The 19,222-nt window shown below is 37.8% G+C and overlaps 1 protein-coding gene across 1 annotated transcript in view; it reads left to right on the forward strand.

The window, feature by feature from the left end:
• LOC127411924 (MAM domain-containing glycosylphosphatidylinositol anchor protein 1-like) overlaps window positions 1-19,222 on the forward strand; it is a 288,415-nt gene that overhangs the window by 202,818 nt on the left and 66,375 nt on the right. The window contains exons 12-15 of the mRNA XM_051647835.1: window positions 6,055-6,229; window positions 7,407-7,430; window positions 11,142-11,294; window positions 11,395-11,556. Coding sequence (XP_051503795.1) covers window positions 6,055-6,229; window positions 7,407-7,430; window positions 11,142-11,294; window positions 11,395-11,556 — 514 coding nt within the window. The remainder of the gene's footprint in view (window positions 1-6,054; window positions 6,230-7,406; window positions 7,431-11,141; window positions 11,295-11,394; window positions 11,557-19,222) is intronic.

The following is a 19,222-nucleotide window of genomic DNA, read 5'->3' on the forward strand; positions in this document are numbered from 1 at the left end:
ACTTACATTCAAATAATCACAGAAATAATGGAATGAAAGTTTAAAGACATTGCCGTTTGAACTAGCTGTTTTGATGCACCGAAGAAATATACTTTTTTTTACATCAAACTAAGAATGTATAAGGTAACAAGATAGTCCATTTGAGCCTTTTGCCTGTTCATCCATCAGTTATTTTCACCACTTCCGGAGCAACAAAAGTGGAATTTCTTAGAACCACCTTTGCTATGACAAACTGTGTTAAGAATGAACACACTATGGTATCGTGATACTACTTGTATCATGATACTTTAGCTGGTATAGTATCTTAAGATATGATAATGGTATCGTGACAACCCTACTTTATTGATTCATTCCTGCAGGGGAAATCCTGCGGTGAGAGACACACAGTTCACAGCCCTCTGTTCTCACACCTCACACACCTGTAATAAGAAGAGAGGGTGATATCTTACAGCTGTGTGCTTTTCTGTGTGCGTATGTGTGTACGTTTAGTACATAAAGCCTCATGTGGAGTGCAATAACCGTTAAAGCTCTTCTATTCTCCTAGTTCTACATTCATTACTTATTCATATCTGCAGTATATATACCATATTCCTGTAGACCAGAGTTTGGGGGCTTTCACACTGGCAGCTTAGTCTGTAACAAAGCACGGTTCGCATGAAAAATTGGTAATATGAAAGCTCTTTTGCGGACCGGGAGCAGGCCGTGTTACCAAACCCGAGACTACCTGTAGGAGGTGGTCTGAGCTTAGTTGCAATGGAACTGTGGCATGGTTTGCATGAGTAAAAAAACAACCTGTACTCGGGGCCACACATGTTCTGGAAGTAAAATAACTTGCGCATGCATTTTTGACACTTTAAGTATGACGACATCATCAGTGGCACAAAAATACACACTCAAATGCACCAGGAGTGGCAGGGGAATATAAGTCACGCTGCAAATGTATTGCTCAAAACCAGAAGTCTACTGTTGCCACCATTTGCGAGCATCAGATAAAGCTGTCTTTTCAAGGACATGAATACTGTATATGCTGAATTATGGCATACGACGCTCAGAGGCGCAAGTGCTGTTCACTTTGGTGTGCATAATGACACCAAATTATTAAAAACACACAAATATAGCAACCCGCATTGTGTTCTCCATCATATGCACATTTGTGATGACTCAAGTTGATGATGGAAAAGCCCTGGGGTTAACAGAATCTGAAAGTGTCTGAAACAAGACCAGTGCTAGTAGGAACAATCACACTCAGATTTGGACTGCAGCAAGGGTGCCCAGTATGAAAACCACCTTAAAGTCAAAACCAGAAGCTACAAGATTCAGACTAATACCAGACCCCCAAGGACCTCAGCCCAGACCAATACCAGACCGCTTAAGACTCCAACCCAGATCAGTACTAGACCCCCTAAGACAGAGTCCACATAAGACCCTAACAAAATCAATACCAAACCCCTTTAGACCCAGACCAATACCAGAACCCCTAAGACACCAGCCCAGACCAATACCAGTCCACCTAAGATCCTAACCCAGACCAATACCAGACCACCTAAAATCCCAGCCTAGACCAATACCAGACCTCTTAAGTCAAGTCTTTTCTATTTGTATAGCGCTTTTCACAAAACACATCAAAACACGTTGTTTTAAAGCAGCTTTACAGAAAAAGTATTCTGTTTCAGAAAATGATGCTGTAATCTCTGCAATGTCATAAAGTCCCCATTGAGCTGTTTAAGTGAAAAACGTGATTACAAATCATATTTTAAAAATTATTTGTCTTTAGTCCCCCAGTGAGCAAGCCAAATGTGACTGTGACAAGGAACCCAAAACTCCATAAAATGTTAGTTAATGGAGGAAAAATAAAACCTTGGGAGAAACCAGGCTCAACTGTGGGAGCCAGTTCTCCTCTGACTATACAGCATGAATATAATGCCAATATTAGTTATCTATGTGTAATACAAGTCATGTATAAATTGAGTAAACTGAGTAGATGTTGGTGGGCAAAGTATAAAACTAAGGGATAATGATTGAAATGTAAGGTTAATTATTAAGTGTCTTTGAAGTCCATCCCGAATTGACTGTGGAAGTGCACGTAGATGCAGTGTCCTTTTTTGTTTGGCTGATGAAGGCTATAGTTGGCATTCATATATTTTTTATGTATTCCATTACATCCTAATACCAAGGTGAAGCAAGCAGAGGTCGGTGAGGTGTGCCTCACTGTCCAGCTGGAAGCATGTGGCAGTTATTTCTGGTGAAGTCAACCTTAAGTCCGAGGTGCAGGCAGTGGCCAGTGAAGTATCCCTTGTTGTATGGTTGGAGTTGGCAGTAGTTCATCCTCGATCATAATAGGTAATAGATTGAAGTGATGCAATCAGTGATTATTGAAGCACCCCTCACTGTCTGGTTGGCACAGACTGCAGTTAGTAGTCAAGTCTCCAACCTAGACCAATACCAGATACCCTAAGGCCCAGACCACCTAAGACCCCATCAAAGACCAATACCAGACCCCCTAAGGTCCAGATCCAGAGCAATATTAGACCACCTAAGATCCCAACCCAGACCAAGACCAGACCTCCAGAGACCCAGACATAGACAAATACCAAACCCCCTAAAACTCCAACCCCAACCCAGACCAATACTGGACCCCTTAAGACCCAGACTTGACCAATACCAGACCCCCTAAGGTCCAGATCCAGACCAATACCAGAATACTGAAAACCCAAACCAATACCAGACCCCCTAAAACTCCAACCCCAACACAGACAATACTGGACCCCCTAAGACCTAGACCAATACCAGATCACTAAGATCCAGATCCAAACCAATACCAGACCCCCTTAAACTCCAACCCCAACCCAGATCAGTACTGGACCCCCTAACACCCAGACCTAGACCAGTACCAGACCCCCTAAGATCCAGATTCAGATCAATACCAGACTCCTGAAAACCCAGACCAATACCAGACCCCCTAAGACCCAACTCAGACCAATATCAGACCCCTTAAGTTCCAGATCCAGACCAATACAGATTGCTTAACACCCAATATATTCAATTGGTGTGTGGTGGACTTCTGAAATGAGGAGGCAAATTTCCTTCTCTGCATTTGGGTTTTTATGTCCACGGTAAATTCATGTTCCATTTGATGTTTACACAGTTACCAGGTTAAAGGCATTTGGAACACCTGTGCTATCAACAAGCAACCAATAGTTAATTATTTTTGTATGTTTATATGAACATACTATTTCTCAAAACCATGTCATATCAATGTTTAATCTAATTAAGATGTTTTTATAGTCAACATGTATAATCTGATGTGTTTTTGAGTGAAAAGGGATATAACAAGAAAAAAAGTGGGTTTAGTGTTCAAAGTGTGGTGGCACACCTCTCCATGTTGTTGTGGTGACTACCCCAGTAACAGGGTTTTACAGTGCCACTTAATTAGACAGATAACAAATGTGGTTGACCCTCATTGGAGGGGTTAACATCACAGGAACATTTTTACTTTCTGTCTGGAAAGAAGGTACAAAGGAAGGAAGTTTCACACAAACACACACTCTTTTTCATGTGTGTTGTGTTTGGAGAGAAATGGTGCCGGGTTTACCTGCCGCCCGGGTCTCCACGCAGAGCTGAAGATAACTGCTCACTCCATTGAGCACCACTTCCATGGGGCCACTGCATGTTCCCAGAATTCCTCATGGAAAAACCCTGGGCTGTCATGGTGCCGGCGACCCTGTGATTACCACACATCTCCTGGGAGTGAGTGCCGACCTGGAGCACCTCACTGCACATACATTTAATCTAATAAGATACAGTTTATAGAGTGAAATATTCAAGGTGAAAGCTTATGCGCTACTAGTGGCACCAAACAGATATGCAATTTGTTCGTTTAGCCGTTCCCGACTGATGTAGACATAACAATAGTGGTTCAACAAATGGTGTGAGTTTGACCTGTTGGCTGACAAGTGGCAGATGGGGGAAGTGTTTGAAACTTGTTTGAAAACAGTCAAGCTAACATTATGTTATTCCATAGACATGGTTTAGGGTTTTTCCAAAATCCCTAAACCAAGACTAAAATGATCAACTGCTGCTCATCCTAGAGTTCCTATATCCTTAATATTTTCTAACTGATAGTAATTGTGGTTTTTGATGATGATGTCTGTATAAGCATCAAACTTCAAGCTTTTAAAGCTACATGCTTTAATGTCTGTAATAAAATCCCCAAAAATTCTGTAAAATTTTCGGTAAATTTCCAGCAGATGTGGTTGCCAAACATTTACCTAAAATATACAGTGACCATGTTTCAGGTTTTACGGGATGTTATTTTGACGCCTTTATCTTGTATTTTACGGTTCATTAACATTGATAATATTAAATTATATAAACTTGATACTCTGACATTCTGGAACTATAAAAATCTGCTTTTCACTTTATAATGTATTGTTAATCACTGGAGTAATTGCAGAAAGACACATGATTATAAAGTTCATCAATAGTCACCCTTTCAGGAGCAATGACCAATAAACATGAAGAGACAGTGTGCACAGTTTCACTCACACAAAACACCATCATGTGAAATAAAATAATGCAATAAACAGTAACTAAACTACATATAATATAACACGAAACACCCCAAAGAACATAACTGTTTTTTAAAATAAAAAGAATCATAACTATTCCCATAAAATTAAGACTTATATAGACATTACAGTTTCATTTTTTTTTGTTAATGCATGATTTCCTGTAAAGCTGTTTTGAAACGATGTGTGTTGTGAAAGCGCTATACAAATAAAAATGACGACTTAAAATATAATGAAATGTGATGGGTCACGCAGGGAATTCTAGGAATGTTTTTTACCATAATTTTAACAATAACCTGTACTCTTTTGTTAAACATAATATAAATTGTTACTGTTAATTTTATGGTAAAATTATACTTTTTACATCTAAAAAACCACAGTGCAGACAAACAATCAAACATTTTGATAAAGGATTTATAGAAAATTCTTGAACTCAGCAGCATTCTGAGTCATGAAATGTCCCAGGGGAAAGCTAGAGAACCTCAGAGGAGAGAATGACAAGTTGCACTCTTTCACCAAGTGTACTTAGTCAGCACGCTGCTGTTTTGCCCTGAGGAAAGACTTTTAACCCTTCTTACAACAGGATGGCTAAAGGAGCTGACCTTGCACTTACTAAATAATTTCTCTGCCACTGAGGTGGCTCTTTTGTGTTCTCTGAATAAAAGCGAAAGGGATGTATAACACTGGGTGTGACGCAACAAGTTTCCTGCATAATTCTGGCCTCACTAAAAGGGAAAATGCAACAAAATCACAGCCACCCCAAACATATTTGACTTTTAAAGTGCTAGTTCACCAAACCAATTAAAATTCTGTCATCAATTTTCATTTTTTGGTAAACTGCCCCTGCAACTATCTGGAGCAGGATTTGTACTAATGAGATTTCTTGCTGGCTTATTTATTTTCGCCAATAAGTCATTATAAAGTCAGAAGAAAACCACATCTACATATAAGACATAAAAATAAATATTCTCTCATTATTATTGGGTGATTCTTCATTAACTGTTACAGACCAGCTGAGAAAATGTCCAAAAAGCCTTTGAGATTTGAGTCAAATCTAATGATAATGGTGGTGCCTTTAATGATGGTGCATTTGCTGTTGTATCATTATTTTTCCCATCAATTCCAAAGCTTGATGATTTTTTAAATGATTAACCTTTTTTTAAGAAGTTATAAATTATTCATGTGTTGTAACTACTCATTCCAAATGCAGTTCTAGGGTGATAATATAAATCATTTTAAATGATTTTTTTTTCTTTTGCCTAATCTTAAAATAAGTTTAAGTATCTCCCTTGATGTATTGTTAATAATTATATATGTTATTTTACTGAAATTGTAAAAATGGTTTGCAAAACTTATAGTACAATCACCATCCTAAATGTAGACATACTGTATAAAAGAACCATTCATTCAGAAATATCAGTCATTCAGATCTCATTTGATCATAATCCTGGATGATGCTTCTTAAATCTTTTTTGTCTGTGTTCAGAACCTACAGACAATTTTGTCCAAGCAGATCACCACTAAAGAGCCATTGAAAGGTGTTCTGATGACCTACACTCTCACAGACTTACGTATTCCCCTGTCATATGAGGTCAGCCTCAGTCCTGTAACCAGTTTTGGGAGGGGAGACACGGTCACGCGCACCATACAGTACTCAGAGCGTAAGTTACCTTCCTTTATCCACCTCACTAATGTGAAAAGGTTGCTATACAAGTAATACAGTAATTGAAATTAGCATGGGGTAGGTTGTCACAATGGACCCTGCAATTAAACCGATGGCACATATACGCCTCTCTTTAAATCTATGCCTGCATTTAACAGCATATTATTGGATTTCAGCCAAACAATTATTAAAGTAAAACAATTATAAGGCAAAAAATGATTAATGAAGCAGCTAAAATGGAAAATGCAATGCACAAAAATATCAAAACATTGTTTTGGCCAACAAGTATTGTTTTTATATATATATATATATATATATATATATATATATATATATATATATATATATATATATATATATATATTGTATAAATAAATATAAAATTAAAAAAGAGTTTGTCCTGAGAACATGCAGTTAAAATCTACCTTCATTATGTAATTGACCCTTGCCTGAATGTTCATGTTCAATGTGAAAATTTGCTTTGGAGGATAGAATTCACAGAAGTTATTCTTATTTAAGAGAAAACTGAATTTCCGCTAGAGAAAACACACATTTGTGTAATTGGACTTTTGATTCAAAACCTAATAGTTTGAGATATAGCCCTTGTGACAACTAGCTCCACTATTCACTAAGAATTTGTTTTAACTCTTAAAAATGTTCACAAAGTCTATATGTGGCATTCTTCATATATAGTTTTTTGTTTGTAAAGATATACAGTCTGTAGATAATATCTGTTATTATATATTGTTATATTGGTGTATATAAATGCAAATGATTAAATATAATTATTATATTGATTGTTCATTTAGTAAAAACACTGTGGAAAACATACCTTGAATATTTTAACTAGATTTTTACCGCATTTTACTTTTTGCATGAAACATTTTAAATGTACATTTAACAATGACTGTTTGATCAAAATGATGGTTCTTCTGATTGAAAAACTAAAATCACCCTTTTAAGCCATTTCAGAGCAAATACATAACTCTCAACATATACATTACAGTAAATATCATTAAAAAGCTGAAAAATATTGTGATAATTTTGTTTTAGTTTTCTGTTATACCTCCCAGCCCTGCGTGATGATGATTAATTATTGGATTTGTTGTGTTGATTGTCATTTAATAAAAAGGCCCTGGTGTCACTATTTTTTCTGGTTTATTTTCCGCATGCAGCCTACACTTACCCACGACCTTCAGGTGAGACTGCCCTGTACTTTTTCTTTCCATGATGGTTTTGTGCCTGTTCTCCCTCTGTACCTTGTTCTGCTTCTCTTTACTCTGAAACCTCCTCCTGTCACTTGCTCGTCCCTGCCTTTCAGTTCTTTCCAATTATATTCAACAGTTCTCCTGGCAGCAAAAGCGCAGAGCTTTGCCAAAGTAGTAAAATAAAAAAATCATAAATTAAAAAAGACTGGAGCTGGGCAGAGTAAATTGAGGAGGTGGATAGTGTCCGAAGGGGAGAGAATTGCGATAATTTCAAATCACAACACAGAAATCCTGCATTCTTCTTTGTCTCATCACTTTTTAAAATGAGTTAACAAGCCATTAAAAGTGTGAATGGAGACGTTCTAAGTGGATAACTATAGTATTCTTTAATACAGTGTATTCTGTGTTAGGTAAATGAGTGCAATTGCCGTAAACATACGCGAATGCTAAGAATACTTAAGTACTCCAGAGAGACTTAAGAGAGGACTCCTTATAGAGCGCAACAGTCTGGTTCTGGAAGTAAAAATCCCATTCATTTTTTTCCAGAGGGGAATTGATAACTTTATAACTATATACTTAGAACCCTTTAAAGACAGACCTACCATGAGCTGGTATATGCTTCTGCTGAAAAAATCAGTCCAAAAAAAAAAAAAAATAAAAAATTAAATATTTTTTTAAATGCCATCCCAGATGTATATGACTTTCTTTCTTTTGCTGAGCACAAACGAAGATTTATATATATATATATATATATCAGCTCTGTATGTCCATACAATGCAAGTGAATGGTGGTCAGAACTTTGAAGATCCAAAAAGCACATAAAGCAGCATAAAATTAATCCATATACTCCTGAGACCCCTGCATAACAGCTGTGTGCTTTTTCCATTCCCCTTTTTGATTTGTAACTTGTAGCCCATAAGAAACATTCAAAAAACAAACACACACACACACACACACACACAATATATATATATATATATATATATATATATATATATAGACCAAATAGTTTTCCAGAAAATGATGTCCACATATGTGGACACACTGGACAGTGGGACTAAGTTTTGAAATGTTAAATAATATCAAGCTATAAAAAGTCAGATTTTTTTTTTTTAATCAAATTGTTTATTATGTTTCCAGAAGTGTTGGTTATTCATGTTTTTGAAACTTTATAAACATTACATCAGAAATAGGCATACATAATTCTTATTTTAAGTATTAGCCAGCATCATCCAATCACTGCCAACCATGTTAAAATAAAATTATACATTATAAATTCTGAATCTATGTACTGATTAACATTGTCTCATATCTGCCAAACATGCTGAGTGTTCCAAACATCATCTGCAGCCTGAAACTGAACTTTAAATAGGAAGTTTGGATTGAATGAACTCCCTTGCTCCCTATTTAGTGAATGACTTAACCGCCAGTGAGCTGTCTATCTGCACCTTATTTTTATCCTACCTCCATATAAAGCCTCTGAAAGCAACATTTTCCAGTTTTTGGATGCATCCATTGATACTCAGTGCGATAATGCACAGTGAATATAGGATATTTTAACTGAAACTGAGCATACAGTCCACGAATGTGGTCATTGTGTTTAACAGCGTGCTGTTTTGAGATAAATCGCTCAAAAAAAAAAACAAAAAAAAGGCGTATTGGATGAAACTAGAGACTCACATTGATCACATGACTCCGTCGGAAGTTTAACCCTTTACTGACAGCCCAGAGTCTCCTGAACTGAGATCAGTCGGTATAAATTAAATTAAATTAAGTGTTGCATATAGCGAAGCTAAAACGTAATGTCCATGCAGGTGGACATGGGATCTCCACGGGAGAATATGACTCCAGTGGTTAAATCCATATCTTCAGAAGTGATATGATAGGTGTGGGTGTGAAACGGATCAATATTTAAGTAATTTTTTACTATAAATCTCCACTTTCACTTTCTTTTTTGTCTTTTTTTAGCGATTCACATTATTATGTACACATAATATTGTGTAATACATAATATTATTATACACATATACATATCGCCGCCTGTCGGGCAGGGAACAGAATTGATAGTGAAAAAAAAAGGACTTGCATAATGATCTGTTTCTCACCCACACCTATCATATCACTTCTGAAAATAGAGATTATGAGCTTTTTGGACCTTCGAATTTCTGGCCACCATTCACTTGCAATGAATGGACATACAAAGCAGAGATATTCTTCTAAAAATCTTTGTTTGTGTTCTGCAGAAGATAGAAAGTCATACACATCTGGGATGGCTTGAGGGTAAGTAAATGATGAGAGAATTAAAATTTTTGGGTGAACTATCCATTTAATAGCGGAACTTGTGGTGAATAACTACACTGCCCATGATCCTGATGGAAAAAAAATCCACCAATCAGAGAATCGCTTCCAACAAGCGGAGGCAAAAGAACCCAACAGCGACCACCTACTCCTATGATGTACTGCACATGATGCAATTGAGTGTAATAGACTCTTAAATTACTTATATATTTGTATATTTCTTAATGTTTTAAAATATATTTATTATACTTAATATACTAATTCTATATTTATAATTAACAACTTAAATCAATATTTTCATATTTTTCCATCTTTTTTTAACTATGATTTTATTACGTCATCTGCAGTGCTTCATGGGATTGTAGTTCATTCCCTCATGAAAGACATTAAGTACCCCGTCTTGTTGTCCGATTTCAAACGCTTTTTTGCAAGTTGGTTTAGTTCAAAGCTTAGAACTCTTTTACGAAGTACATTATGAAATTCCTATGAAAATAAATAAATGAAAAAAAAAAAAAAAAGTACTTCCTGAACTAAGATGGGTGAAAAAGTAGTGGGCCCTGTTGTGCTCTAAAGTGAATGTGACTAAGAAAGCTCCTAAGATCTGCTCATCAGCATTAGGACAGAAACATACTTTGCACAAATACGTAAACGCAAATGCTTGGCCAATTGTATTCTATTTTCTTGCCCCTTAAACAGCATGTAAGAACAAAACACACTGTGGTTGGTCACTTTACGTGTCGGTCAGACAGTCTCTTCCTGTCTAAGTGGGTGGTTCTTGTCTAGAAAGCTACAAATGGGACCAAACTTTTTGCTTCTAGTCAAAAGTCTGGCTACGAAAGACTTCTATAGTGGTAACAAATCTGAGTGCTCAAGGGGGCGATTGAGTTACATTCAAACGTCTGCACCATTTAAAACGGATGTGTTGTTATTCATATAGCTAGCGATAAACATCGTTAGTTTAAAAGTTTGTCTTAAAGCCCTCTGTAGTGCCACTTGTGGCAACATTTAGAATGCAATGTGTATTTGCTTGCGGTAGTAATTCCCTGTTAAAAAGTAATGCTGGTTTATTCTGGTTAGTGCTGGTTTGATGCTGGTAGAGCTGGTGAACCAAGGAACACTTGCAGGTAAACTAGTTACAAAGCCTGGTGGGGACACTAGCTTTCCATGTTGAAGACAAGCATTCAAAAACACATATGCTGGCACCAACATATGCTGGTGACCAGAAATGCTGTTTATTTTTTCAACAGGGTTGCACTCAGATACATTTCTGAACACAACGACATGAAATCGAGTTTGCGTATCTAGAAGCATTTGCATGCATACACGTACTTGCATAGAGTATGTTTCGGGCCTTAATTGCTCTATTGAATTTAGTACCATTAAACTAGTGTGCTCTTATGTCAGATCACATATGTGGGTTCGAGGATGTGCGGATATGTGGGTTCACTCAAGACCGCAGCGATGTGTTTGACTGGACCAGACAGAACCATTTCACTCAGAACCCCAAACGCTCGGTTAACACAGGGCCTGATATGGACAGGAGTGGGACAAAAGAAGGTAAAAAACACACAAAACCATTAACACACTCCAATCTGTACATTACAGACACACACAACCACCTCACTCACGTGTTCTGTTCTCTCGTTCTATAATAAAGGCTATTACATGTACATCGAGACGTCACGGCCACGTCAGGCAGGGGACCGAGCCCGTCTTCTCTCTCCACTCTACAACGTGACAGCAGCGCGAGGACCGTCAGGGTCCACCAGAGCTCCCTACTGCATCTCCTTCTACTACCACATGAACGGAAAACATATCGGTGAGTCTTTATCCGCATTTACAATTCACACAAGGGGTCGACCAATGTAGGTTTTTATAGTAAATAATAAAGTCATCAAACCTATGAAATAACACAAGTGGAAGTATGGGAATTATGTTGTGACCAAAAACATCTAGTTTCCAGCTCTGCACACTCTGTTCATTCTCTCAAACAACTTCATGAGGTGCATCCTGAGATGCTTTTTAACAGCATTGAGTGAGTTCACATGTATCCTGGACACTTGTTGGCTGCCTTTCCTTCACTATGTCATCCAACTCATCTATTTAAAACAATAGAACATGTTTTATAAATAAATTAATTCATGGGCACAATTTATATTTGTCTACAAAATGGCATTTAAGCATAAGCTTTTAAATCAAAAGCTTTTAACTTTTCAAGTGTGTCTAAACTTTGGCTTTTAGTGTACTTTAGCTTCTAACATCTTGGCTTTTCCATCTGAAAGCGTTTTCATCTACCACAGCATCGGGCTGAATCTGTGAGATGAAATGTATTGCATGTGTAGTTATCACCAGCAGGTCATCCACACATCCATTACTTATTTATTGTGACTGTTAAAACATTAAGCTTTGTTTCAAAGTGACATCTGTCACTTCTTGGTGCTCAAAGACAGTCTAATGTGTCTGCATGTGATAGTGTGAGTGTGTGTGTGTGTTTCCTGGCACATGCAAGCCATTTTTCTAGGTTTCATGATGTACACAGAGACTCGATCCACTTTTGATTTAAACAGAGTTCAGCCTTAGATTGTTGCCACATGCATAGCACACACAAATATTGGTGAAAGTGTCAATTTGATTTTATTAATCAGAATGTTTTTTTTTTTTTTCAACAGTTTTCAGTATTTGATAAAATACATTTATGTTAAATATCTCTCATCTTGTATCCATACTGAATGGATTTTTTTTTTCTTTTCTTGGAGCTCAGAGCAATACTTTGGAGCCCATGTATACAGTATATATATATATACGTATTTTTCTCTAAAATCGCAAAACATTTTCTTTCGGGTGGAGAGTAAGTGTTTCGGTTAGTCTGAAGTCAAGTTTTATTGAAATGTTTCCTTTCTCCACATCACGCAACAGTTGATCATACTATGGCTTTGTTTGGAACTATTTTTATTAGCAGAACAAAAGTAGACAGAATAGCTGGCTATACTGTGTTTAAAATTTAAGTTTCTCGATATTAACATCTTGTTTCTAGAACTGCTGTATAAAAGCAATATCAAACTCACAATCATGATGCTGGTCTTAATTTCAACACTCTTGCTTGAGTGATATTACTTTTATTATACACCCAAAGTACACACACACACACACACACACACACACACACACACACACACTCACACACTAAACTCAAATCGGAGTGCACTTGTCATGTGTATTTTGTTGATTCATGTCTTTTATTTTGAAAAGTTTAATTCCTGTTCCCTTGTCATGTGATTTCATGTTTTCTCTCCATGTTCATGTGTCATGTTTTCATTGGTTTATTGTTTAATTATCTTGTTATCAGTTCTGTTTGTTCATTGGTTTATGTTCCCCCATGTCCATGTATTTAAACCTCGTGTTTTCCATTGTGTCTTGGTCAAGTATTGAATGTGAGTGTGTATGTTTATAGTCAAGTCATGTTTATAGTCAAGTCATAGTCAAGTTATAGTTAGGGTTACTGGTTATCACGTTTGTAAATAAACTACACTTGGGTTCTCTACACTTCGTCATCGTCCTCTTCATTGCCATTGCCAGCAGCCAGCACATCGTTACAGAATACTTGACCCAATAATGAACCCAGCAGTTCGGCTCATACGCCTACGTCAGGAAAATCATCCCCTGGAGGATTATGTAGAGGACTTTTGCGCTCTGGCCAGCCAGGTGGATTTTAATGTGGTCGCCCTCAAGGACATTTTTAGGGTGGGGTTAAGTGAGCCGATCTCCTCCTTGATGCCTGGTGTTCGCAGTTCCCTCAGCCTGGCTCAATATATCGACCTCACCCTACAGATCATTGGTTCCACGTTCACTGTGGGGGAGGCGGATACCGAGCCAAAGTTCCACGACATGGCCGCCAAGCCAGAGTTCCTCATCATGGTCTCTGAGCTAGTGCCATCTTTTGCTCCATGCCACGTCACCGCAACGCCTCAGCCCGCTCCATGCCACGTCACCGCAACGCCTCAGCCCGCTCCATGCCACGTCACCGCAACGCCACAGCCCGCTCCATGCCACGTCACCGCAACGCCTCAGCCCGCTCCATGCCACGTCACCGCAACGCCTCAGCCTGCTCCATGCCACATCACAGCCACACCTGAGCAGTTCGACCTGGAGATGGTTCCCACCCTTATACCCATCCTTAGTTCTCCTGAGCAGGCAAGGGGAACCTTCGGCCCTCAGACCCTGTCTGGACCCTCCGAGCCCTGGATTTCGCCTTGTCCTGTCGGTCCCTCGACATTACCTCAACTCTGCGTTCCCTCGGCTCCACTGCGATCCTTCAGCCTGTTGGCTTTGCCGGGGTCCCTCGTCCCTCCGGCTCCTCCTTGGTCTGTCAGTCACCTGGCTCCGCCTTGGCTCTCCGATCCTCTGGATGCACCTTGTCCCTCTGATCTGTCAGCTCCACTGGGGACCTCCTTCCCTATGGCTCCACCTTGGTCCTCAGTCCCACCGGCTCCACCTCAGTCTTCCGATTCCCCCAGCACCGCCTTGGTCCTCCCTTCCATCGGCTCCACCCTGGCCCTTCGAGTCTTCGGCTACTCTCTGAGCACCAAGTTCCATGGCTCCGCCCCTCGAGCCTCTCATGGCTCCACCCCTCACAGACTTTGCCCTGGTCCCTTGCCCCTCGCCCTTTCTCGCCACGCCCCACGCCTCAAGACACCCTCCGCCGCCCCCCCCCCAGCTCCCTACAGAACTTTAAATTGATGGCATGTTTTATTTGTTTTGTTTATGTGTTGGGGGGGATATGTCATGTGTATTTTGTTGATTCATGTCTTTTATTTTGAAAAGTTTTTATTTGAAAAGACATGTTCCCTTGTCATGTGATTTCATGTTTTCCCTCCATGTTCATGTGTCATGTTTTCATTGGTTTGTTTAATTAGCTTGTTATCAGTTCTGTCTGTTCATTTGGTTCTTGTTCTCCCATGTCTTGTATTTTAAGCCCTCATGTTTGCCATTGTCCATTGTCAAGTACTGAATGTATGTGGATTGTTTTGTGCTACGTAGTCAAGCCATGTTAAGTCTAGTCAAGTCGTTTATGTTTGTTTTGTTTAGCATTCACGTTTGGATTACTGCACTTGGTCATCATCATTGCCAGCACACATCGTTACAGCACTAGGTCTAAATAGCACCTTCCACACACTGCAGCTATCTACACACCAATAGTCTGGTGGAAACACAGCATTTTAAGACAAACTTCATTCCTAGTGTAGCTGCTCTGGCGTGGGGTATAACTTCAATGTGTTTTTTTGTGTGAATGACCCAGGTTAGATTCCGCCTTTGTCCCACTTTTTCGTGTCCTGTTTCCTGTCTCCACTATTAATATTTACTTTAATACTACTTATAATGATAAATAAAAATATAATATAAAGGTTAATTGCCTCGCAGTGATTTGGTTACAGTGATGGTCAGGGAGGTGAGAGAACAGTTTAATCTGGGTAAAGTTACCCATAGTTTGACTATAGTATTATTGTAGTAACCATGTGATTCGTCAGAAGCCATAGTTTTAATCCAGTTATCCATGGTATTACTACAGTAATATGGTAATATAGTTAATATAATAACAATGTTTAATTTTGTGGTTACTATGATTTTACTACAAAATACCATGATGATACTATGGTTACTGAAGTAAAATCATGGTTTATTATTTGTAAGGGAAGGTTAGTGTTCGGGGTAGGGGTTGGTGTAGGGTGTCTGTGGGACTCTAAATAAACACAGTAAACATGCTGCAGTGATACTGTATGTTAGCATTTAATTAGGGGTGCAAATAGTATCTGCCACTATTTGCAGCGGTGTGCAAATAGCATCTAACACTATTTGCACTTAGTGCAAGGAAGATATTTTTGTTGCTATTTACACTTAGTGTAAATAGCAACATTTACACTTAGTGTAAATAGCCTCTGCCACCTCAAATTGCTGGTTAGTGTAAAGACTTTATCATAAAAATACTGCCACCAAAGTTTTGACAGCATACCAAAGGTTTTTTTTTTTCCTTCTCACTTTTCAGTTTGACACATAAAGTACATGAACATCCTGTTTCTCTTTGCTCTTTTATCTGGGCTCTCTCTCCAAAATGTATCAGTCCATTAACTGCTCATACATTCAGATTCCTCTCTCTCTCTGTCTCTCTCTCTCTCTCTCGCTGTCTGTCTGCTGTGCTTTTTACCCCACCTCTTTACCTTTGTGTCTCTCCGCATGTCTTGCTCCTGTTTTAATGAGATGGGTCTGTCTAATTATTTGCCAGTTGCCACTCATGACACAGGTTGGGCGTGTGGCAGGGGGCGGCTGGTGAACGCATACAGCGTGACAATCTGCTTGGCTTTCCAAAAGCATTTGGATTATCTGCTGCAGGCCTGCACTTTATATTTCAAAGGATATGTTTTATTAATTCCATTACTATTTAGGAGTTGGAGAGGACAGCAGGTCCTTAATGAAAATTAAAATTGAAAGGCGAATCACATTAATCATGATCAAAATCACCCTGGGGTGCACACACACCTCATACTCAAACTAAAAGTATCTGCTAGAGCTCTCTTACCCTTCACATTTGTCTCTCTGTCTGGATTACAGAGACATTTTTAAGGATAGTTCATCCCAAAATGAAAATTCTGTCATTATTTACTCACCCTCATGTCATTCATAACAGTTATGACTTTCTTTCTACCGAGGAACACAAAAGTACAGTAGTTAAATCCATGTATCTTCCGTTCATTCCATATCCGTTTTGAAATTAAAAAAAAAAATCTTTAAAAAAGTATATTTATTTAGCAATTATTTGCTTTGGTAAATGTTCCCCCCTTTTTTTTTTTTTTTTACTGCATTATGCATTTGGAGAATTACATTTAAGAAAAATAACCTTAATACTGATTTTGTAAATTCGATTTTCCAATTATCTGTAACTCATCTATAGGCTGATATTCCCAAAATGTCCATGGAAGTTCACGTAAAGGTTAGGATAGGCACTTTAGGATTGACAGCAGAACTTTATGGATCTTAGTTTATGTGGGGACATGGGGTAATGTAATAATTACCAGAGTTGATTTTGATCCCATGCGAATTGGTCATGCCAGTAATTTTTTCCGGACTTTTTCCAGACTGCACATTCCCATGCCATTAAAGACGATAGCATAGGCTATTTTACCTTCTATAAATGCCCAGTAAAAATAACCCATGGATATAATCCCATGCAAACTGACTTGCTGGAAAAAAGCCAGTGAGTCTGCACTGTCCAACCTGTGAACCTTTTAACATTCGTTAATTCTCAAGTTATTCAAGTGTCTGAAGTAGATGTTAGCCAAGAGAAGATGCGCTTCACATCAGATAAACTGCAGATAATGCTGGCTGTTGCGTTTGGGCTGATGCATGTTTTTTTCTAAAGCATTTTATGCTGTCAAGTGTTTATTTAGCCATGAAAAATTTTGTGATTTGCCCCCTGTTTTTCAGAACATATTTTGCAGAGGGACAAATATTTTGTGAACGGATTGTGCATATTTTTTTTATTCAAGAATGTAATATAGGATTTCAGGCTTGCTAATATCACCAGTTCTGTTGTATTTTGAAAGATATTCCAATCAATTTCTTCTAATAATCCCAGATACAGTATATGATCATGTTTAATATTTCTTGCATAATTAATCAGCACTGCCATACATTTTCTGATAGTCAGTTATGTGGTGACAGTGTGTAAAAGAATGCAGAAGACACACCCATCTCTGTGATTTCTGCAGACATTGCTTAGGTCCCATACAAATCGATGGTAAACTCATAGACATCACCCAGCCTGGCCTGTGTTTTTTGGCTGCTGCCCCAAACTCATTTTAAAACATTAAAACAGACCAGCCAAACTAATATGTCCAAGTTGGGGGACGAGCTAACCTCTTTATGCCAGTTTAAGCTGTTTTTTGTGGTTGTTTTTTTTAGCAGTGTTGACTCTGTCCGTAGGCCGTAGTAGGCCATAGGAACCCGTTATAGGCTGAATGCTGGTATGATATCAGCTAAATGCTGCTTGTGTACACTAATCTGCTGATCATTAGCCTTTGCATTGGAATGTGGGTGGCACTGTGGGCACAGATGTTAAACTGAAAGGGAGGCACAGCTGGCGCAACTCTCATTACATAAGACGCCCTGCCGTGAGACAGACATACCTGTTAGCAATCTTAATCTGTTGGACTGTGTTAGCCGCTCTATGCTGGCAGTAAATTACAACCTCATTAGTGATATGAGAGTTTAGACTTTTATTTGCAGCTCTGTGCTTGCATTAGATTTGATTTATATCCTAATTAGCAATTGGGATTAGCTTTGCATTGGCTACTATAGCATTAGATACAACAGTGCTAAATTAGCACAATGAGATTTGGCCTTGCACTAGCTGCAGATATTACACTTTTGGATGTTCTGCCTTGATGGAAAATCTAAAACCAACTTTTAACATAGTTTCTAGCAAGTTGAAACCGGTCGTGAATGACTGGTTGACCATGTTTCAAAACACAACTTGGCAAATAAAAATAAATAAATAAATAAATAAATAAATAATATATATATATATATATATATATATATATATATATATATATATATATATATATATATATATACAGTACTGTGCAAAAGTCTTACAACATGAGATGTTTAACAAAAGCATTTGTCTTAAGATGGTTATTTATATCTTCAGCTTTAGTGTGTCTATAGGAAATATAAATGTTAGACTCCCAAACATTACTTTTGCAAATAGAAAAGATTAGAATAGAAGAACAGGGAGCCCTGCAACAGATGTCATGGCCCTCACAAAGCCCCCCACTGAACATCGTGTCTGTCTGAGATTACATAAAGAGACAGAAGCAATTGAGGCAGCCTAAATAGATAGAAGAACTATGGTGAATTCTCCAAGAAGCTTGGAACATCCTATCTGCCAACAACCAAGAAAAACTGTGTCCAAGTGTACCTAGGAGAATTGATGCTGTTTTAAAGGCAAAGGTGGTCACACCAAATATTGATTTAGCTTTTTTTTATGTTTACTGGACTTTGTATGACATTAAGTGATACATGAAAACTATTTATTTCATTATTTTTGAAAACATCCTCACTATGCAACATTTTTCACAAGTGCCTAAAACTTTTGCACTGTACTGTGTGTATATATATATATATATATATATATATATATATATATATATATATATATATATATACACACACACAGTATATATATATATATATATATATATATATATATATATATATATATATATATATATATATATATATATATATATATACACTACCGTTCAAAAGTTTAGGGTCACTTACTCATTCTTTTTTTTTTTTTTTTTTTTTTACAATTTAGAATAATAGTAAAGTCATCACAACTATGGAATAATAGAAATGGAAATATGGGAATTATGTTGTGACTAAAAAAATCCAAAATAAATCAAAACTGTGTTATATGTTAGCAT

Source organism: Myxocyprinus asiaticus, chromosome 21, assembly GCF_019703515.2.
Source record: "Myxocyprinus asiaticus isolate MX2 ecotype Aquarium Trade chromosome 21, UBuf_Myxa_2, whole genome shotgun sequence".
In the NCBI taxonomy this organism is placed as follows: Eukaryota; Metazoa; Chordata; class Actinopteri; order Cypriniformes; family Catostomidae; genus Myxocyprinus; species Myxocyprinus asiaticus.